Raw genomic sequence first — 23,365 nt, 5'->3', positions numbered from 1 at the left:
TGGATTTGGAAAAAATTATATGACACTCTCATAAATATTAATTCACATTTGTATGGAATTGCACATAATTTTCAATATACTTTGGAGCACCTTCAGTATGAAAAAAGATTTTGTCTATAAAGAGAATGGTGTAATTTTTTAAAAGCACAGCTGATACATTATTAAATATCATTTGTTTATTAATCCTGTACGCTACATGCATATGATGCTAGGGCAGTAGGTGGATTGTATGACCAAGAAAGGCATTTTTTTTTCCACCCCGTGGAGAGTTTCTATATTACCCTTAAAAATGGTGCAATTTAATCATATTATATAGAAGCAGCCTACAATGGGACTCACCTGGCTGCTTCAGCTAGTGTTGCTATTATACCTGAGTGTTTTGTTTTTAATGATAACTGACTAAATTGGTTACATGTGAGGCCAGATTCAAAGCAGATGTCTGATATAGCTGACTGTGGTAGTGGACACTGGACAAAGGAATAAACATAGCAGGCATTTATTGAACAGTTACCATATGTTAAGCATAGCGTGCGAGATTCTGAGACCGTGGAATCAATGCTCACGTGTATTTGCTTCGATGTCAGCTTGTCCCTTAAACACTTGCTCACCACGTCCTCATTGCCTTGGGCAAGCTGCCTCTGCAATGGCCAAGGGTAAATCATCTGCAGTGGTAGCAGCTAGAAGTGAGATCAGAAGCCACTCACTAGCCTTAGAAGATTGTTATCTTTGGTATCTTATTGCCGCAAAGATAAGGCCTTTCCCCTTGCTGTTTTCTGTGATCCTTCTTGTGTGTCAGCAGTCCTTGCTTATTTAGGTTCCTTAGTTTCCTGCTTCTTTCAACTTTTCTAGCTTGCTTCATTCACTCTATGTTAGAGGCAGCTTGGGATAATATTAAATCACTATTGTGCTTTATAGATTTGTAGACTTCAACTAGTTGTCTTATTTATTTAGCAAGCATATTTTTGACCATCCATTAGTTGCCTGACTCTATACCTGAAGCACTGGGGTTACTGATACTTAGTACCTGACCTCATTCTTTCAAAGAATCATGCTACCAGCTGCCTCAGGGCCTTTGTACAAGCTGTTCTCACTGACCAGACTTTCAGATCTAAGTCAAATGACAGTCATCTCCTTAGCCACAAGCCCCTTCCCTGGAGTAGACCATTTCCCCCAGTTTTAGCACCCTAGCACTGTTTACCTTTCCTTTGGAGCTGTTCAGTTTGCAAATATATATATATATATTTGTGTCATTTGATTAGTATTTGTCCCCTAAATTCTAAGTTCCATGAGGTGGGGATTTTTCCCCCACATGATTGTTTCCCCAGCAACTATGGGACAGTGCTAAGTTTGCACTTGGCATATACTGGGTGCACAAAAAATATTTGTTGAATAAGTGGAGCCCTGAGAACAGTGCTTTGCATCACAGAATGGTCTCCCTGAACTGGCAGCCCTATGAAGAGTTCTTGAACTAGAAAAAGGAGGGGTGTGGAAGGGTGAGCTTTTGAGGCCAAGGCAAAGCAGATATAAATAAAGTCCTAGATCCCCACCTAATGGCCTTGGTTGATTTGGGAAAAGACATCAAGGAGCATCATGTGCATCATGTGGGAAATGCTGGGATATTGGGAAGAGGTAAAATAGGTAACTGCCCCAAGAATACTGGCTATAAAGGGGAGAAAAGCGAGAGTGGTGTTTTGAGAATGAGAAATGGATGAAAGGAAATGTTTGTTTTTGTTTTATATTTTACTGATAAATGTACATTTAGGACCTCAGAAGCTGTGTGTGGATGAGGCTCCAGGTAGGAGCAATTTCACTGTAAAGAGGAACATTTCCACTTATTAGCAAATGATTGAGTGCCAAATCATTTTAATCTTAGTGCTTAATGTGTACATTTCTCAAAGTTCAAAGGACATTCACACATAGCATATCAGGTCGTATCTGAGCCCATTTTGCACATGGGCTCAAAGTTGCAGTGACTCATTTCAGGTTTCATAGTGAATAATGACAGTGTCAGGGCTCGAACCCAGGTCTTTTGATATCTCAGTATGTCCTGACCTGCCTGCAGGCACAGACCTCACCTATGTCACATGACCTGAAATGCTTGCCTGCAGTTTCTACAGGTGGTGCTCCTTATTACACAGCATCCATTGTCCTTCTCCTATCCTCCTCCCTCCCCTAGCCACACACAGGAATAAATGAAAACTTGCTGTTGATTTTGGTGATAATATGGTTGTTATATTTTTCAAAGAAGATGGGAATTAAGGATGCTCAGAGGAACTTGTGGTAAAAATATAATGCATTAAGGAAACATTTTAATCATATGAATTGACATTTTCTTTCTTGCTGGCTCACATCCACCTGGCCCTGGCATAGTCAGGCTTGTACTGCTTTAAATTGTGCAAGCACTTAGTCCTCCTTTTCTGAAACGTAATTGATGTACCATCTTGGGAAGTGAGTGTATTAAGCCTCTTTGGGGAATAGTGTGTGTTAGACCCAGTGCAGCATCAGATGGAAAGCTACTATCCCAGGCAGCAGTGAAATCATTTTAATGGACAGATACTTTGCACTTTGTTGAGCTTTCTTCCCAACAAGAATAGAAAGGATGTATCTTTGGCATTGAGGATTCAGAAAAATTGAGAGCCATGTTTCTTAGTTTTAGGTAGTCTCATAGTCCACTTTCCTGCCTTTACCCCCTCCCTCTTCATAACTCCATCTAGCCTGTATTTTGGGTGTGACGCTAGATACCTATGTAACCACCACTTCCCTTTCCCTCTTTTCTTTTCTACAGAAAGATGTAGCACTTAAGCCTCAGGAACGCGTGGAGAAACGCCAGACCCCTCTGACCAAGAAGAAACGAGAAGCACTTACCAATGGCTTGTCCTTTCACTCCAAGAAGAGCAGACTCAGCCACCCACACCACTACAGCTCAGACCGGGAAAATGACCGCAATCTCTGCCAGCACCTCGGGAAGAGAAAGAAGATGCTGAAGGGACTCAGACAGGTGAGGAAGCTTAGGGTTTGTTCCGTCCTGTGACTGCTGAATTCCTTCCTTCCTCAGGTGCCTGCTTGCCTCTGTGGTTCTTCCTCACAGGAGGAGAAGATGCCCTTCTGGGGTGCTGGAGGGCTGCTCTGCTCTGTGTGTTTGCTTCTAAAAGAATGCACCAGAGCAAGTTCGGTGTTTTTATTATGGTTTGAAACTTTAGCGTGGTACCTTTTCAGTCACATGTGCTCTGTAACGAAGCCCATTGCTGGTGCTACTTGCGTTGAGGGCAGACTGATAGAAGTCTTGGTGATAGTCAAGGTAGGCTGTCTTATAGGGAGAGATCCTCTGGACTAGAACAAAGGGAGAGGGCAGATTTGATCACATACACTGTGTATCTCAAGGTTCTGAGGTGCTAAAAATGGTTGTCTGCATACAAGCAGTACCCTGCATAAGATTTATATTTTCCAGGGAAGCTCAAATACTGTGGCATGTGGGAGAGCAGAGCTGAAGAAATGAGCTTGTCCTTTGGTTCTTTAGTTGTCTTCCGTAGCCCATAACTCAGGACTGTCTTTGTGATCTGCTGAGCGAATGGAAGTCTGGTAGTGGGCTTACTGGGCTGTTTAATAATTAGGTTTCAGTGATCCACAGGAAGATACAGCTTGTGGCATTTGGGGAGTCTTTCTGCCTCTGGAAATCCCCACATGAGACAGATTAATAATGAGACATGAAACTGTTTATAGCAATTTTTCTGCACAAATCCGGAGGCTTTAGCACCTGCCGAGTTACCTGTGTCCTGGGTGTGTTTTGTTTGTTTTTGGCGGGACCACGGGGTGGAATTGACTATCACTTGAAGGAAGCAGAGGAAGGGAGTGTGGTTCACAGAGCAGGTGCTGCCAATTAGAAGCTTAACAGGTAATTTCTAGTTTGCAGATGTTTCTCTGAAGCAGGAGAAGATCTGGGATCACACAAAACAGTGGTACCAAAACCTCACAGATCATTAGAATCATATCATGAGCCTTATTAAACACATATTCCTGGCTCCACCCTCAGACCTTATGAATCAGAATTGCTATTAGGTGGGGCATAGAAGTTTGTAGTCTTAGAAATTTCTTATTTGAGAATGGTCAAACCCAGTTTGAAAATCATTCTTATAAAAGCACCAAGAGCATATATTTGATGATGATTTTTAGATAAAAGATTGGAAGGACCAAAAGCCTCAATAAGATTTAGTGGGCAGTTTGGTGTCAGAGTTGAACCTGATGGGTAAACATCTGAGAAATATCTTGAGTGATGGATTTCAGGAGGACCTCAGGGAAGTGTCCCCAAATCTGACATGCACAGTGTTTTCCTGTGTCCCGAAATGCAAATGCCAGATTGGAGTTATAATATTGATTATTAATATTTATCTAATGCATAATACATTACAGTCATTCAGTAAGGGAGTTTGTGTAGTTATAATCTACAATTTTTCCAACTACCCTGGTTAGTATATGATATTATGCTTACTTTACAGATGGGAAAACTGGGGCTTAAAGAAATAAAGTGACTTGTCCGAGGCTACTTAGCAGTGAGGGATAGAGCCAGGGTTTAGACCCAGATTTCTCAGCCTTGCTGTTTTCCTTGTGTATTCTGCTTCCCTTGTTTGAGATAAGGACTCCAGGTCATGGGATACAGGGAATCTACATGTATTTTTAGAAACTACGTGCGTTGGTTTGGTCAGAGGAAGTGATTGTGGTCATAGAAATGGCCTATGAAAGCGGAAAACAGGATAAACTACCAAGTATGGAGAGCAGAGAAAGAGCTTGGAAAGTTGCAGGTAACAACATTTGGATGAAGATTAAAAAAAACAAAACAAAACGAAAATTTTTTTTTTGGACAGAGAGTGGGGTGAGGGAGGAAGGACTAGGTTTTATACAAGATAATGTTGCTGTGGTATATTTTTGACTCCCAACTCCTACCTTTTCATGTGAGATATGTGGGGAAAGTGATTATTCCCAGTGGAGAGAGGTTGCAATATGACCACCGCCTCTCCTCGAGGTCCTCCCTTCCCAACAGGGTGGGAGGAAGGCTTCTTCCGTTTCAGGCAAAAAATCAATTTAATTCTGAGACTACAGGAAGCTGTTGTTCCTCATTCTTGACTCTCTTACTCCCAGACCTGATCTGACTTTTCTGTTGTCTGTCCTCAGAATCCTTCTTTCTACCTTGTCTCCTGGTCAGAGTTTATGATCATAAGAGAAAGCCAGAACTTGTATATCTCAAATTTAAGTAGCTTTTTGGTCTTAATGATTAACCTTCTAATACTGTTATTTGAAATCAAAACTATCCTTGTTTTAGGGAAAATATTTGAAAAACAATTAGTTTGACTCGCTTTTTATGAATCATAGAGAAGGGAAGAATGAATCGTATCTTTGGCCTTTGTAAGAGTTTTAAAAACAAGTGGTGTTTTCTTATCTTCAAAGTTGATCCCAAAATGTCCTATCCCATTCAAGTGTTAATTTTTAGTAGGAAGGAAAACAGAAGTTGATAATTGAGATAAAGTCATATTACTTTTGATTTGTAATACTCCAAGCATAACATGTGCTATTATGAAACCCTAACAAATCACTGTTACTGCCTGTCAGTAAAATGAGAAGTTTGGACTAAGTCTCTTAATTCCATGGTTCTTTAAGTTTTTGAATAACACAGAGATACATAGTGTTGCCGAGGTCTGTAAAGGAAGACCATAGTAGGTCTGAAGGTAATTTAGTTTTGCAGTTGGTAACTGATTAGCTCTGAGAAGACGTTAAAGGAGAAGAGTGAGATACATTCCTAGTGTGTTAGCCCAGACAGGTGCCATCTGTTGTGTGATTCTTGATAAAGGATGACACACAAGTGTGTTTCATGGTCACAGTAGATGTTCCCCAGCTTGTGCTAAGAATATCTGAGATTGCTTCCCTATCATGCCAGATGAATGTACACATCACAATTATTTTTTTTTCCTGTCTTTGCCTCTTACAGGATAAAGTAACTGAATCCTAACTGTCTTAGCTGGGAGAGGATGAGAATGGGCCTTGAGGAGAATTTCTTAATTAATGGATTGTTGTCTAGTGCCTCTCGTTGACAGATTTGTAATTGGAAGAGCTACAGATTAAAGAGGGGCAGTAGGAGGTGAGAATTGAGTCTTCAGTTTTGACTTGGTGAGAGTGGATTAAGTTTGCATCTTATTAGGAATTGGTACTCCCTAAGCAGGCAGCTTAATGCACAGCTTTCCTGTAACTGTGGGAAGATGTTACTCCTTCATGGAGAGAAAATAATAGGCTTTTTTTTTTTTCCCTGAGACTTCATTGAAGGCAACTAATCTTTTTACTGTGAGAGCGCAATTATATACTTTTATAAGAAAGATATGTAGTTATAAAACCAAACCGCTTTTTCCTTCTCTTGTCTGGTTATAAAACCTCAATACTCAAGATGTTTTTCCATACTGTTAAAAGAAAGTGTTTTAACTAGCACTTATCCACCCCAGTGGAATTTATTTGTTGGGTTATACTTTTAAGTATGAATGCATACCGGCTTAGAAGATGCTGAGTTGGCTGCTGTCTTGTAAAGTGATTGCACTTTTTTATGAGGCAAATTTGAACACTTTTCTTAATTTCCAAAGGGGTTTAAAAAAATTAAGAAAGGAACAAGTTAACTGTTGTACAAAATAGTGCCTATCTTTCTGAGCCCCTATGCCTATGTCTGTCCTACACAGGACTATTTGCCCATGATGTGAGTACTCAGATACTATATAAAAAAGTTTGGCTCTTACTAATAAGGATATGGTAGATTTTTTTCCCCCCTACTTTCACTTAGGAGTGGGAAAATCAAAACAGAGGTTGGTTGATAGGTCCGCTGCATAAGGATCTTTATTCTCTACTTGGGTAACTGCTGAAGAGCGCTATGAAGTCATGTGCTGCCAAACGTTCTAGCCAAATCATAACTTCCTCACAAGCATTTTGAGAAAACTTAACTCTTCCAAGGGCTATGGGTTTAGTTTTCTTTCAGTATGTCTAAGTTCTAGACCACAGGGGATACTTTAAAAATTTAGTACTTTGTAGTTGAAAACACTGAGAGCAAAGGGGTTTTAAAAATAGAGAAGTGATGAGGAAAAGTTGATGGGAGTTCAGAGGATTCTCAGATTTGGTCTGAGTGGGTATTTCTAAATCTCCATTTAGTCCATTAGTCTATCTTTTCTCTCTTTAGTACGAAATAGGCTTAAGTGAACTAGGAAGAATTTTTAGGTTACATGACCACTTTTAACTAACAGATACTAGGATAGATAATCAAAACAAATCCCAGGGTCTCCCTCCTAACTTTTTTTTTTTACACTTTATACTTTATTTAAAATTAATAAAATGAAAAACACAGTTATAGGTAAATGATAATTCAGTACATTTAGCTGGGTAACAAAAACGTTACATATTCACAAGTATATAGATACTTCACCGACACTGAGCAGTTCAGTCTATGTAGTCAAAGTCTTCTGGAATTCCAAAATTTTTATCAATTTTATTTTCTTCGAACCCAAATTTTCTTTTGGCCCAAGATTTTATTGCAAATATGTTATCAGTCCATCTGTTAGCAGCTTCTTTAGCCAGTATATTTGCTTGACGTATTTCTTCCACAACTTGTGGGTCACATTCTCTGTATTTTTCTACTTCTGCTTTTAGCTGTTCCCTTTGGTCTCGAAGTGAAGAAAGTTCTTTTGTTAGCATGGTTCGCTCTTCCGTTTCATGTCGGCCAATTTTAGCCTTCTCGATGCTTTTCTGTAGGTTTGCATGCTTTTGGTTTCCCTCAGATAACTGAGATTCCAGAGCCTCCAACTTACGTGATTTTAGGTGACAAAAAGCCATTTATTTAAGGACAGAATTTCCCAGAGAAAGAGGCAACCTGTTGAGATTGCTTCTATCCATAGGAGAACAAACACCATTTAGGGGGAAATAAAGGAATCTGGAAATATTTCAGGAGCCCAGCAGTTAAACTCTAACCTTACTGGTGAGCATGGCTTCTGTGGCAATGCCTTATGTAGTTGAAAAATCTTTTTACAAGTCGATCTGAGTAGATATTGCTTGTAAGGAATGGAAATTTGCTCCTCTCTGAAAATCTAGTATGATGCAGTCACATGTGGTTGAGGATTTGTAGGTAACACCGTAGGTACCAAAGATGTATACTGAATTCTAGGAAGAGAAGAGATTGTGCCTAGTGCCAAGACATTGGGATTAGAGCTATTGGTTTTGGGGTTTTTTTTTGTTTGTTTGGTTGTGTGTGTGGTTTTTTTTTGTTTGTTTTGTTTTGTTTTTATTGAAGTATAGTCATTTTATAATGTGTCAATTTCTAATGTGCAGCATTATAGTTCAATCATACATATACATACATATATTCATTTTCATATTCTTTCTTATTATAGGTTACTACTAGATATTAAATATAGTTCCCTGTGTTATACAGTATGAACTTATTGTTTATCTATTTTATATATAATAGTACCTACAGATTTTGAACTCCCAGTTTATCCCCTCCCACCCTCTTCCTTCCCTGGTAACCATAAGTTTGTTTTCTATGTCTGAGAGTCTGTTTCTGTTTTGTAAATAAGTTCATATGTCTTTTTTTTTTAGATTCCACATATAGGTGATATCATATGGTATTTTTCTTTCTCTTTCTGGCTTACTTCACTTAGAATGACATTGTCTTGGTCCATCCATGTTTCTGCAAATGCTAATATTTTAATCTTTTTTATGGCTGAGTGGTATTACATACCACAATTTCTTTATCCAGTCATCAGTTGATGGACATGTCTTGTTTCCATGTCTTGGCTATTGCTAAATAGTTCTGCTGTGAACATTGGCGCACATGTATCTTTTTGAATTAAAGTTCCCTCTGGGTATATACCCAGGAGTGGGATTGTTGGATCATAGGTAAGTCTTTTTAGTTTTTTGAGGTATCTCCATACTGTTTTCCGTAACAGCTGCACCAAACTACATTCCCACCAGCAGTGTAGGAGGGTTCTCTTTTCTCCACTCCCTCTCCAGCATTTATCATTTGTGGGCTTTTTAATGATGGCCATTCTGACTGGTGTGAGGTGATATCTCATTGTAGTTTTGACTTGCATTTCTCTGATAATTAGCGATATTGAGCATTTTTTCATGTGCCCATTGGCCATTTGTGTGTTTTCATTGGCGAATTGCTTATTTAAGTCTGCTAATTTTTGGATTGGATCATTTGTTTTTTATTATTAAGTTGTATAAGCTGTTTATATACTCTGGATATTAAGCCCTTGTCAGTCTTATCTTTTGCAAATATTTTCTCCTATTCTGTAGGTTGTCTTTTTGTTTTGCTTATGGTTTCCTTTGTTATACAAAAGCTTGTAAGTTTAATTAGGTCCCATTTGTTTATTTTTGCTTTTATTTCTGTTGCCTGGGTAGACTGCCCTAGGAGAGCATTGCTAAGATTTATGTCAGGTGATGTTTTCCTATGTTTTCTTCTAAAAGGTTTATAGTGTCTTGTTTTATGTCTAAGTCTTTAAGCCATTTTGAATTTATTTTTGCGTATGGTGTGAAGGAGTATTCTAACTTCATTGATTTGCATGCAGCTGTTCAGTTTTCCCAACACCATTTCCTGAAGAGGCTGTCTTTACTCCATTGTATATTCTTGCCTCCTTTGTCAAAGATTAGTTGACCAAAAGTCTGTGGGTTTATTTTGGGGGTCTCTGTTCTGTTTCATTGATCCATTTGTCTGTTTTTATGCCAATATCATGCTGTCTTGATTACTGTAACTTTGTAGTATTGTCTGAATTCTGGGAGGGTTATTCCTCCAGCTTCATTCTTTTTCTTGAGTAATGCTTTGGCGATTCTGGGTCTTTTGTGATTCCATATAAATTTTAGGATTATTTGTTCTAGTTCTGTGAAAAATGTCCTGGGTAATTTGATAGGGATCGCATTAAATCTGTAGATTGCTTAGGGTAGTATGGCCATCTTAACAATATTAATTCTTCCGGTCCAAGAACATGGGATATCTAGAGCTATTGTTTAAAGCTTTGTGTGGTGCTGCCTCTGCTTTGTGTATTGGCGTTGCATGTTTGCCTTACTTGGAGTGAGTGGTTGTTTTGGTAAGGAAGGGCCCAGGTGACTAAGCCACCAGCTGGGCTTCTATCCATCCTGATGAAGCAGTATGTCTTGCCCATGCTCTTCTCCTTTGAGAGAATTTACTGCCAGAGGCGGATCCTTTATTTCAGTGGGACTCACTCAGATTGTCAGAGGACTCCTCAGTGACATTTGTTACTAGTAGAAATTAACTTGCAAAGGAGATTTATAATGGAAAACTTTGATTAAACAGATCCAGTTCAAGTCACATTGCTGGAGACCTGCTAATTAGGTTTGGGTGAAAATCCAGGCTAAAATCACACAGGTATTTATCCAGCATACTCTAGGGTCCACGGGTTTCTGGAAATCAGAGCATTTAAAACACTAATGTAATTAGGTATTATACTTTAGTAATGAAAAGCATGACCTTTGCTAGGTACTCTTTCATAAATATATTTGTCATAATGGTTAAATGGCTGAAGGTGTATTGAGCTGGTATCAAGAAATGTGAGCTGCAGTTAAATCATTTTTACTTCATACTTAAGAATTTCAAGTTTAATATGTTAATTGGGATTTCACTTGCTTTTTGAAAATTGTGTAACCATATGAAGGCTACAAACTGAAATTTTAAATAAAATTCTTTATTTTTCCTTCTGATGTATTTAAGTTGCACCCTGCTTTTTCCTCTTTGCCCTAACTACAGAAATAAGGATAAAAACATATAAAAGAAAAGCTGGGAGCTGGTCGGGGGAGATCGGCTTATAATTGCTCTTGTATTTTCAATGGACTTGAAATAAGGATAAGATGCCAATTTTTAATATCTGCTTATTGAGGAACCCCCAACTCAGGCTTACCTCTTTTCAGAATTAATTGTATATTATATTGGAGGTACTTGTTTGGTGTTGGAAACCTGGGACTAATATAACAACAAATTATATAAAGGTTTTTGGTGTTTGTTTTTTTCCCTTTTGGGCATTTAGAAGCAGTAATAGTTTATTTTGTGAGTTCTAGAATTTTTGTTTTGTGTCTTTTGACTCGTTACAGTGTTGTCTGGGATATATTCTGTCAGCCCTGAATGTTGCTAAGAGTGCGCATGAGCATCACGTGACTGTGGTGAGATAGATGTTTAGAGTGAAGTGGCCAGTATAAATTTTATCCCAAGTGACATATATAATTTTAAATTAAAATGTAGTAAAAAAAATGACTTTAAAAGGAGATAGCACATTGACGACCACCTCATAAAGTAAAACCTACAGAGAGAAAATAGGCTGAATTGGAAAAGGAACTGCATTTAAGAGAGTGAGTGATCCTGAGACCTATAGAAGTTGTTTCATAAAACAGTGACGTTCACCAAATCCCAGAGTAATAATTTGTTATATGTATGTGTCCATGGAACTTTATTAAGGGCCATTTAAATATCCTATGTATTGTTGGAGGAGTAAAATGGGCAGTGACAGAAATGATTCTCACCTCTACCTACCATGAATTCCTACCACATTGGTCATTGAAGGATGAGGGAGATGTCTCTCTTTCTACAAGATTTAGCCACTATGCTTTTGATAGTTAATGAGGGAAGACAGAACTCCCTTTCTTTATTTGTGTTAAAACTGCATTTCCGTGTTAATGGTACATTTCCCCATCTTCTGATGGTACAATGTTATCTGCATGTGCCCTGATCTTAGCTACAGAATGTGAAATAAGCCTCCATGTGTTCTGCATTCTGATCTCCGCTTGCAGCAGTCCCATGTCCACACAAGTCTGTACATGACAGTTAAGGAGTGGGAGGTAGGAGTGGGTGGGTGGCTGTGTGGTTTGCAGTGGTGTTGGTGGGGAGCTGAACAGATGGTTGTGATAGCCACGTGTTGCGAGATTCCCGTGGGAGTTGATGGTGGTGACAGGCGACTCACAATGTGCTATTTACAGTTTGGGTTTGCAGTCTTTCAGTGACATCTGAATGCTCTTTAGCAACTGCTTTCATTACTGCCTTTCGAGGAGCTGCTAATTGAAAATGAAATTGTGGGTGGGCTTTAAGACAGGCCCAGGCAACTCTATGTGGTAAGTGTTACTTGAGAATGGTTGGATATCTTAATGCCCAGTTTTGTAATTCTTTTTCAGAGGAGGAAAAGTCAAAGGTGCATTTGAAGATTCTGTATGTGCACATAGGGAGAGCCTAGTGTCTCATCCTGCCCAGAGAGCCAAATGTGCACTCACTGGGCTGGAAACCAAGCCATCTGCCCACAGCTCACCTTTGTATGGTTCTCTTTAAATATGTATAACCGTGTAAGGTTCTTATTTTAAATCTGTTAACATCTTGTAGACATCGCCTTTAGTTTTTTGTGGGACATCCCTCTTTCTTCCTCTGCTGTTCATATGGTTAGTATGCAGGAGAAAATGATGATCTGATCTCTTGAACTTTGAGGTATGATATTCAAGTTCTTGCATACAACTTTTCTTCCTATAAGCCTTTTCTATGATACAATTCTGTTGAAGGCAACTGGGGCTTCCAGGCACAGTGAGCGAAGGGGAAGATGGAGGATTTGATTGGACTTTGACAGTGGAGAATGTTCTTGATTCTCTTATGGCTGCCTCCAGCTGCATGATTGTCATTTGTACCTCATCTTCAGAGTTGTTAGCTAAATCATCAGTAGCATTTCTGAAATGGTAACTTTTGTAAGTGTTTATATGTTGAATTGTTTTATTGCCCATTCTCAAAATAGCTTTGCACAGGGAAATCTTGTGCTGAAAAAGGAATGACCTCCCTCTTGGAAGTGCTGTTAGCTCTTTTTAATTAAATATGAAGATAGATACATTATTGCATTCTTTTTAGCTTTCCCTTGAACATTTCAGTGACTACTGTGAGACAAAAATCATCCTGAATTATATGCTTTGTTTGAGTAGGACCAATATTCACTTTTAGAGAGTCCCTGAGGAGCTGAGGGGACCTTGATGACATATCCCTTTGCTGTACTTAACCCTCAGTCCCATTAGACCTGCTTTGTCACAGGAACCCAGCTGTTTTAATGCACTTGACTTACTGCTGGGTCCTAATGATGTTTAAAAGAACTCATTTGGGTATTTTAAATGAATTCTCGAGCAGTTTTTGTCTATTGTTGTAAGCAATGATAATTTTATACCAAGCAGATATGACATAGTTCTTGCAGAAGCTCAGGGGCTTTTCACACCTAGGTTTGTGTGTCCTCGTACCAGTGCTCATAGACATAGACAAACACAGACACACACATACAAACACACAGGAGCGGAAATCAAAATTGCTCACAAATGTGGGCAAGTCCTGTCCAGGTCCACCTGGTGTCTTTCAGGAGCCCTGATTGATGAGCTCTGACATGGGGTCTGCGGACGTAAGTTGACTTGCATTCATTGATCATAGCCCTGCAGAATCTGTCACTTCTCCTGGGCCTCTGTCTATGGTGATGCTATTAGAGCAGGTCACTCTGTGATCACTGTGCACCTGTGATTGCTCAGGAAGCACTCATGTCATACATCTTGAAATCACAAAGTGCAAAGCTGGACAGTCCTAATTGCTAGTGATGGTTCTGAGTGGCTGAGATTGGATATAATTAGATTGACAAGCAGTTAGCTGCATTTTATGGATAGGAACATCCAGAATGTTTCTCAGAGGGTGATTTTTGGACCACCTACATTGGAACAACACTGGGGCTTTTTGTTAATGTGCGGATTTCTAGACATCACCTGTGACTTGTGGAGTCACAGTCCTTGGGGTTGGGGGTCAGGGATCAGAGGGTGGCACCAAGTTCCTTAGGCAACTCCAGTGCAGGTGCTGCAAGAATCATACTTTTGAGAAACTGAATCGTATTTTTTATTTTTAAAAAAGAGAAAGGAAATAATTACTGTGCTATGTGCAAAACTTATAACAAATCTTAAAGTTTTAAAACCGCATCCTGTGTCAAATAATTTTATTACTACTAGGGCCATATTCTTGTTCTGTATATTTACTAACTGAATTCTTTTACAAAATATTGTTGGAAAAAAATTCTTCCAAATGCTATAGACATTACTATTACCAAAAATAACATTTTCAAAATGGCTGCTTTGGGGTAGTTTACTAGAATGTAGCCTTGGTAGAATAATTATGCTGTATTCTTCTCTCCTTAAACCTACCAGCTCTGTCAAAAGACACAGGTTTTTATACACATGGTACCTGGAGTTTATTCATTACTCTTTCTTTCAGGTTCCTCTTATTTTTTTTCTTCAACACCACAGTGGTATTGAGTTACTAAGGTTTTAAGTTTTATGAATCCTCCATATTATAAAAATTGGTGGTATTCAGTGGCAGTATTGGGGGAGTAGATGTGGATGAAATCTGAAAATGTTGCCTATGTATGAACTGAGCGTAAAGACTATTAACTATTTTCTTCATTACTTGGAAAGCTTCAATATAATGAAATGTTATACTTGAATTTCTGGTTTAGGTTCCACAAATTCAAAAGGAAATATTTTCCTTCTAAAACCAAGTAGAACAAAAGCCCTCAAAAGAAGTTTTGTTTAAGTAGCGAAACCTACGCTTAGATTTAACAATTGCCTGAGGTATGTCAACAGTAGGTAGCATTTGATTTCAGTGCATTGCTGTGAGACCAGAAATGCTGTTCCCCAAGAGATGAGTGCAAAATAATCTCAACAGTTGCCAATTAAATGATCACACTGTATGAATAAGGCTATTAATAATGACTTCTGATTGAAAAAATTACTATCATAACATTTCGCTAAGAAATAATGAGGATGATGGGAAAAGCCCTTGCCTCCAGGGTGAAACATAAAGCTGGGTAATGGGCCTGCTTGCATTGCCAGATGGCTGGATAGTACCTCCTGAAATGTAAGCAACCTGCTTGCATCGTTTATCATCCCCAGCCTCCTACCTCTTTGTATTAAAACCCTAAATCTCTGTTTCTCAAATGAATATGGCAGTGGGGAGGATTAGGGAGAGGCATCAAGGGGTTTCAATTGTGTAGCTCTGTGTGTGGGATCACGTAAGGAGTCTATGCCAGCTACCTCCTTGATTCTCCAGGTGGAGTGAGGAGACAGGTTGACATACTGGAATATTGAAAGAGAAAGATGTGGAGTTTAAAAAACCTTTCCCTAATGATTTTGACTCTGCTTTTCTCTGCCTCCTCTTAACCTGACAGCCCGTCTTTCTCCTTCCTTTTCTATCTTGGAGCTTGCCTTCAGGCTAGACTTTCAGCTTGTTGGCTTTCATCTCACTCCTTTTCTCCAAAGTCTCTTGCCTTGCTTCTTGACCCAGCCAGGATTGCGTGGAAAAGGACTTAGACTTGCGCCCAAAGTTACAGAATGTCTTTGCCACCTGGTTCGTTGCTCCCTTGACCATGCTGGTCCTTTTGCCTCAACATTTATACTGATCATCTTACCATGGTTCAGCATTGTTTCTGCTTATTGCTGTTGTACTTTGTTGTTAAAAAAAAATCGCAGTGACCCTCCATAGCCAGTGAAATAAAATCAAGCTTCCCTCAGTGTACAACCTTTTAGGTCCTCAGCTTGCTCCAACATACCTCTCCAGCCGCTTCTCCCACTCCTTGCTTCCCCTAAACACCAGGCTGCTGCTGTAGTTGCTGCTGTTTGCATGAGCCCTGTGTTCTCTCTGCACTGCTGTGCCTTTGCTTATGCTGTTCCCTTCACTTGGAATGGCCTTCTTCAATAGTCATGTTGGTCTTTCTGTGACAACTTCAAATTTACTTCTTCCTTGAAGCATTTATGGTCTTCTTCCTCAGAACTAATTACATTTTCTTCAGAACCTTCATGATTCTTTCTTTGTAAGCAGAGTGACCCCTGAGTTTATCACGTAGTATGGAACATTTCTGAGAATGAAAGGTGGCACTATTAATAATTACCTTGGAACAATAAGCATAAATTGGGACTTCCTGGAAAAGCAGGCTGTACGGTTACTCTATTTATAATTCACTTTTCCCCCTTTCATTTTGTGCCTTGTTTTAGAGTTGGCGCTATACACGTCCCTCCCCCAACCTAAAGTCAAGCTCCATGAGAACATTACTCTGTGACACAGCAAGGGCCCCAGGCTTGTGTTGCACGCAGGGAAGTAAAGCCCTTGAAACCCATTCCAAGGCTATCCCTGCCTTGAAAAACTGAGATACCTTTCATGTTTCCCATTTCCATTTTTGAGCCCGTAAAATTCATTCTGTATGCCCCAACCAGTATGAGCTTTAAAAAATACACACTTGTTCATATTATTCCCAGATTTGAAACCTCTCAGTAGCTGCTCAGTGTCTTTAAATTGAAATTCAGGATCCTATGAGCTCTAGGGCTCAGCTATCCAGCTCTGTTTCTCCAGCTTCCCCTCGGTTTACCCTCTCTTGCTCACTGGGTCCTGCCCCTTTGAAGTTCCTTCATTTCCTCCAACATTTCCGTTTCTCTCCCACCTCAGGTACCTTACACGTACTGTTCTGTCCATGGTGCTCGTCCCACTGCTCTTTGCGTGATGGGCTCCTTCTGGTCCTTTGCCTGAACTGAAATGTCTAGATCTCAGAGACACTTTTCCTGACCATAACGTTCACCCCACTTTTGTCCTTTCTCCTTTGCACCCACCTTTGTAATTTCCTAACACTTAGCATGATTTATAATTCTAGATTTTTCTTTTCTGTATCCTCCTTTCTGTCCCTTCTGCAGCAAAGTACCATAGCCATTTTCTTTACCACAGTGTTGGTAGTTTGTTGCCTGGCACATAGAAGAAGGTGCTTAATAAGTTAAAGTTGAATGATTGGAGATTGGAATAATAATTATTTTTCCAATTGATGACACTGCTAATTATACCCTTTTGTTGCATTCCAACATTAATTGCTTACAGGAGAAAAATAAAAGCCAGTGCAATATGACCCTTGTTTTCCCTCTCTGGGGATATGAATGTAAAATGAGATACTGATCAGCACGTACACACCAGACCCAAGTGTTATCCGAGAAATCAATGCCCTTATGGTGGATGGTGTCTGCTGTTTTCCTGTGGAATGTATCAGCAGTCTGTTGACCGAGTGTCCTGGCCATCAGTATAGTGAAATTGTTAGTGCAGCCAGGAAAAGCTGGCCCAGAGAAACTATAGCCCTTCAGTTTTCAGAGATAATTCTGAAAGAGACCAGGCAGGCAGTAGAGACAGCAGAGATGGTGGGTGGGAGTGAGGTGAAATTTACTGAGTACTGTCTTACATTGCAAATGTTTGTGTGGGGCTTTCCTTTTCTGCCATAAAAGTACAAACTATTTTTAGTTTCAAAGCATGAGTAGTGTGTCTTTGCACTGTAAAATTATTGTCCCATATGCCCTCTGTCTGATATATTTTGACTTTGGAGAACAGTTTGATGTTATTTCCTTTTTAAGTGGCCTAATTAGTTAATTTTCCCCATAGTTGCTCTTTCAGCAAACATTGGCCGAGCATTCTTTGTGTGCAAACCTTATACAAGAGATTCTGACATAACGGGAAGGATGTGTAACTATGACAGCTCTGCCCTTGACGCATTCACAGCGTGGTAGAACCATTCTGACCTTGTGGAGAACTCTCCGTGTAAGTGAGGCTGAGACTGGTGTATTACGTGCAATTCAAAGGGGGAGCATCTCTTAGAGAATAAATACTTTCAGATATATGTACTAAAGTTCCTTAAGATTGTTTCTTTCCCACCATGCCATTTCCCTCTGCCTTTTAAAGAAACTTTTGAGAATAATGTTTTATTCTACTGAGGGCATCAGTAACTGTTAAAAACAGTGCTGTGTTGTTTATCAGTTCTCTTGGGTTCTAGTTTTACAAATAAAAGTTTGACATCCTCACATGTTTACTTCAGGTACAATTTACTGGGAATTAGCTGGATCAGTAATTTTATTAAAGTTATAGTGGCTTGCCAGTCTTTCAGAAATTGCCACTTTTTTTCTTTTTGGACCACAAAAATAGGTATATTTTTTAGAAATGGTTCTGCTGTGGTTACAGATCCAGTTCTAAGCTCTTACTCTTGCAACTCTTGGTTTGGGAAAGTCATTTTTCTGTTCAGAGGAGAAGCTTTTTATGCTAATCTACACAAAGCTTAAAACAAAAATATCTATCACTTTCTGTCATTTCTGTATACTGGAGGTAGACAGTTATTTCCAATGCAAGTAGAACTTTAAATATTCTAAAATATTTAAAAGGAATATTTGAATAGATACTTAGGCCTCAATTTTTTAGTGAGAATACCAGTGGGAGATTGTATAATGAATGATCCAAGGCGTAGATTATGGAGCATTTCCAAATTTGCTAGCAAGTAATTTTTTTCTGCTAGAAGATAACCTGTCAATTGCTTTTTGTTTTTTGAAATACTAACTTTCTTAGAAGGTGTTAGAAATGGTGGTTTCCTGGTGAATTTCTCAAAAAACTATTCTCTGACGTTCATTCCCCTCTTATGTGAGTCACTTTCCCTTGACATCCATTAATTCAATATTTATTGACCATATATTCCTGTGGGCAGACATAATTTTAGGTGCATATAGCAAACCAACTGACGAAAGTCTCTGCATTCTGGTGGATTCACTCCTTTTAGCCACAAATCCCCTTTAAATGTCCTACCCAGACCTTTCTTCTCAGCTTTCAGATTCATATAAACACAGGTGCTTATCACTTTTTTTCTCACCTGGATCATTCATAAGCATTTCAAATTCAACACATTTCACATTGAACGCCACAATAGTTGTCCTAAATTTGCTCTTCTTCTTCAATTTCCTTCCTTAGTTAATGTGCACACCATTCGCTAAACATCCAGGATATACATCTGCTCGTGTCAGAAACCTGGAAGTCATACTCTCCTTCCCTCTACTCCTCATATCCGCACATCCTCTAGATTTATGTCCTGTGTATTTCTCATCTGTTCCTCTCTACTTACCACCTTCCACCCTGCTTGCCACTGCATTGGTTCAGTCTTCTTTCTCTTGACTGTATCAGTAGCTTCTTTCCTGGCTTCTCAGCCTTTAATCCCACCATTCTTTAATCCATCCTCCAGTTTCTTTCTAATGTAATGTTGACAACGTGCAAATTGAATCATATTACTTGCTTGAAGAGTTTTCATTGACTTTACTTCCAGGCTAAACTCAAACTTCTTTGTATAGTAGAGAATTGCACACATTTTTATGCCTTTAGGAACTCCCCTATTTTTCCCTTGGTGCTCCCTGACCCCTAGTTGGCACCCCTATCACATTAGTCTTATTTATTTCCTAAAATGTCTTCTACACCCACCCCCCACAAATCTGAGTTCATTTTGCTTTAGTAATCTGACCTGAATTACAAATGAGAAACACAGTTCTACTAAGTTAGAAGTAGATGATTCCACTTGTTAGAATAACATTTTGAAAGGACACATTTTTAACTGAGAAATTTTTCAGTTAGGTAGAATTTAATATGGAACAGAAAAAGTAAAATGAAAAATTTCAGAGTACCATAGGAACAAACTTTAGGGGGAATAGTCCAAAAGCATTAAAAAGAGAAAATTTCTTTTATGGTGGTTATTGCTGGGCTCTTATATTGGGATGGCAGTTGAGGATAACAGAAGGCTTTTGTTAATAGAAGTGTTTTTCAGGCTTAAGAGTTTTAAGTCAAGGACTGTCCATGCTGAGAACTCTTTGGGGGGGCTTTTCAACTCCAGAAGAGGCAGTGTGCTTCTGTGTGGGTGAATTCCTTAGGGGTTCAAACCAAGGAACGGTAGACATGATCTAAACCTTCTTATTCTTCCAAGTTAATATTAAAATGGGAACTTGTATAGATACAAATGCATTTCTGTTACCAGTCGTATAAACTTGGTGAGGATTTAAAATGTGATTTATATTGGCATTTTTAAAATAAGGTGCCTGAAAAAGTGACCACAGATGTGCTAAAAGGTTTGTTGGAACTAAACACAGTATTATTATAAACACATAGTTACTCCATATTCTGTCTTGGTAAGTCAAGGCAGAGAGCAAGGATAATCACAATGTTTGTAGAAAACAGCACTTAGAGCTGGGATCCTGCAACTTTAATTTTTGGCTGTTTTACTTCTCCAGCTTCCACGTTCTTTTCTGTAAAGCTTTGGTAGAAATCCTTTTTTTTTTTAAAGCAATCTATTGTCTTTATTATTTTTTACCACAGTTGCAATATTCTAGGTCAACATAGTTTTTAAGATTTTTTTTTTTTTTGGTCACAGGTGAACTGTTCTAAGAGAATGAAGCAGTCATTTTTAAAAAGTCATTTTATTTTCTTACCTGTTTCCACATTTCTTCTGAAAGGCTGCTCTTGGAAGTAGAAATACAACTGTTGATGGAAAGATTGAGATAAGGAATACTTTTTCCTTACACTGTTCTTATGTATGCCAACCTAGTTCATCTTTCTTTGACAAGCAGGTAAGGGACAAGGTGTAAAATTGATTGGGCTGTGATTCAGAGAGTGGGAAAAAAACCAAAAAGTATATTAGAACACTTTTACATCAGTCAGATCTCTCTATGCTTGTTCTTTGTTGGTTTAGACAGTATGGAACACTGTGTTGATATATAGGTAATTGAGGACAAATTGTGGCTATTGATATGAGAAATGCTCAGTAGGTTCTTCTTTCAGCAATTATGAGAATCCTCATTCAGAGCAGTAAAATTATTCCTCGTAGATGTTACATGCAGGCAGCTTGAAGATGAGGAAGCTGTCTTCACATTGTCTTATGGCCTTGACTTTCAACTTACTTACTGAGATATTTTAAGCACTACAGCTAATTAGGAAGAAAGAGGGTAGTTTTGTTGTAAATATATTCAGTGAAGAATAGGATGTCAGTATTTGCTGTTGTATTATTCAGGCTATATGAATACCTTATTGGAGAAAGTACCTGGAAATTAGGAGTGTTGAATTACAGGTTCTGTCTTGCTATTGACATACTGTGTGTCCCTCATGAAGTTATTAACTATCTTTGACCCTCAGTCTTTGTGATTGACAGTAATGGTATATACTTCTAACACTGGGAAGTTGTGATATGTGTGAAGTTATAAGTGCTGGAATACTTAAAATTTCCTTTTCCTTAAAAGTGTTAAAAAGAAGATTTTAAAAACTATAAATTATGCAGACTTTGGTAGTATTAGTATAGTTTAGATGAACCTGCACTTTAAATATGTAATAAGTGCAAAGAACAACACCTCAGAGTTTCTGCTTTGCAGTAATGACTCACTTTGGTAAAAATTAGGATGTGCATATGGTTTTTTGACTACTGCAGATCCCAGTGGGTACATTAGATTGAAAAACATTTAATCTAGTGGGCTCATGCATACAGTTTTTAGCGGACGATAAAGGCCTTTTGCTGAAAAGAGATTAATATGAAATGGTAAGACATTTTTTGTTTAGGGACCATACCTGTTGGCAGCTACCTGAGAATTGTAATTTTAGATCTTTCAAGTTGAAATCATGGAAATATCTTCTTATGAATAATTCATGGTGAAGGAATGCAGTGAAATTATTTCTAAATTTTACTTTTTAAATCACTAACCCAAGTTCTTAGACATATCAGGTTTTAGTTTAGTTTTCTAATTTTACAGAAAGTAAATTTGGGGGCAAGTGTATTGGTCCTTCTGGTTTTTGAAAATTCTTCCCTGTACCATTTATATGGAGTGGATGAAGTTTGTAAGAAACAATGTCACCTCACTGGGACTGCGCAACAGTCATTTGGCTGAAGTGGTCATTGTATTGGGTTTCCTTTCCTGCCCTTTTCCAAGTGAGCTCGCTTCCTTCAGGAAACAGTTTATGTGCGTTCCACATGTCCTGAAGCCTGTTGTTATTATAGACATAAGAGGAATATGAGATGGGTCTCTATTTTTCAGGGCTTCATCCTTGGGTTACCTAATTACTTTGGAACAGTTTAAAGAAAATAAACTGTGAAAAATACCCTTTGAAAAGTTGTTGAATGATAGATATGCTCTTAGTTTCTCACTAATCTCCCTTGTGATTTTTCTAATGCCATATATTTTTCTTGGGAGAGTTTTCTTACAGCTGTATTTGTGATCTTGGGCTAGGATTTATGAGCTGCCACCATTAAGGTCTCCCTCTGGCTTTGTCATCAGAGATGGAGGGTTGTGTTTGGTTTGTTTTCTTATTGTTAATAAGTGTGAATTTTTCCTAATAAAAATAAATGCATAAGTGTTTTTCTTGCCATCGTCTTTTTGCAATTGGCTTATTAAGAGAAATATGTCAATTGTGAAAATTTCTTCCTGAGATTAAAGACAAAATTTCCAAAATTGTATGCATTACAGTTACCCGAAGAAATGTGTATATTCTGATTTTAGCATTAGATTGGTACATTTTCTTAATTTAATTATTATAATTAGGGCAAGTAGAAAAGTTAAACGAAACAAACAACAAACAAAAACGTGGTGGTGGGAAGCAGAAGGAGGAAACTTAGGACGTGTAAGAAAATCCTTCTGGATCTTCCTGATGATGTTAAAGATTAGTAAACGTTGACGACCCCAAGGATGTATGAGTGGCACTCTGCAGGCTGTCCTGCATTTGTAGAATTTGTGCACATCAGACTGCATCATCTTTGACTTTTTGACCTTATGCAGTTAGTTTATGGAAAGCTTGGATCTCTGACTAAGCCAGCTTTGTGGTTATATGTAAAGTATTACCAACTGGCTCTCTCCTCTTTGTACCCCTAGAGAGATTCAGTTGAAACTTGTTTGTATTATTATTCAGCTAGCATAAGCTAACCCTTTATTTCACTGTTTTTAAGAAAGATGTTTTTTATCTGTTCATACAAGTGCCACAAATTGATCTGTTAACTCTGTCTTCTCTAAAACTTTAGAAATGACTTACTTAAGCTTTGCTTCTTTCCTAGTACTTTTACTGTATATACCCTGATATGCAGTATTGACATATACAATAAGCATTAATGTGGGAAGAAAACTGCATTTCAAGCTCTTACATGACCCATAACTGTTTCAGTTCTCAGAGTGATTTCTGGTTTTGGCCAGCTGAGAAGCATCTGATTTAATTAAGATTGTCACAATATATGCCAGAAAAGGTGTTCTTCTCTACAGAATTCACCACTTTTTAATGAAGACCCTTTACCTATAGATTACATACATTATATTAGGATATGATCTAGGTAACCTCTGGCTTACAGAAAAGGGTGTTGACAGCAGGGTGGCAGTATTATCTCCCAGTTGATTTTATACTATGTTTAAAATATTTTCTTTATATTCTGTTCCCTCTGGTGTTGGTTTCATATTCTTGTAGTAAAGAGAAACGAATGTTGATCCTGACGATTTATATGAC

General features: G+C 38.4%; 1 protein-coding gene across 5 annotated transcripts in view; it reads left to right on the top strand.

The window, feature by feature from the left end:
- AUTS2 (activator of transcription and developmental regulator AUTS2) overlaps window positions 1–23,365 on the top strand; it is a 1,022,984-nt gene that overhangs the window by 255,085 nt on the left and 744,534 nt on the right. For all 5 annotated transcript variants that reach the window (XM_072943080.1, XM_072943079.1, XM_072943078.1 and 2 more), the window contains exon 2: window positions 2,786–2,998. In XM_072943080.1, coding sequence (XP_072799181.1) covers window positions 2,786–2,998 — 213 coding nt within the window. The remainder of the gene's footprint in view (window positions 1–2,785; window positions 2,999–23,365) is intronic.

Source organism: Vicugna pacos, chromosome 18 (genome assembly GCF_048564905.1).
Source record: "Vicugna pacos chromosome 18, VicPac4, whole genome shotgun sequence".
In the NCBI taxonomy this organism is placed as follows: Eukaryota; Metazoa; Chordata; class Mammalia; order Artiodactyla; family Camelidae; genus Vicugna; species Vicugna pacos.
The sequence above is the reverse complement of the archived record's forward strand: the minus strand, read 5'-3'. Positions and strand labels throughout refer to the sequence as shown.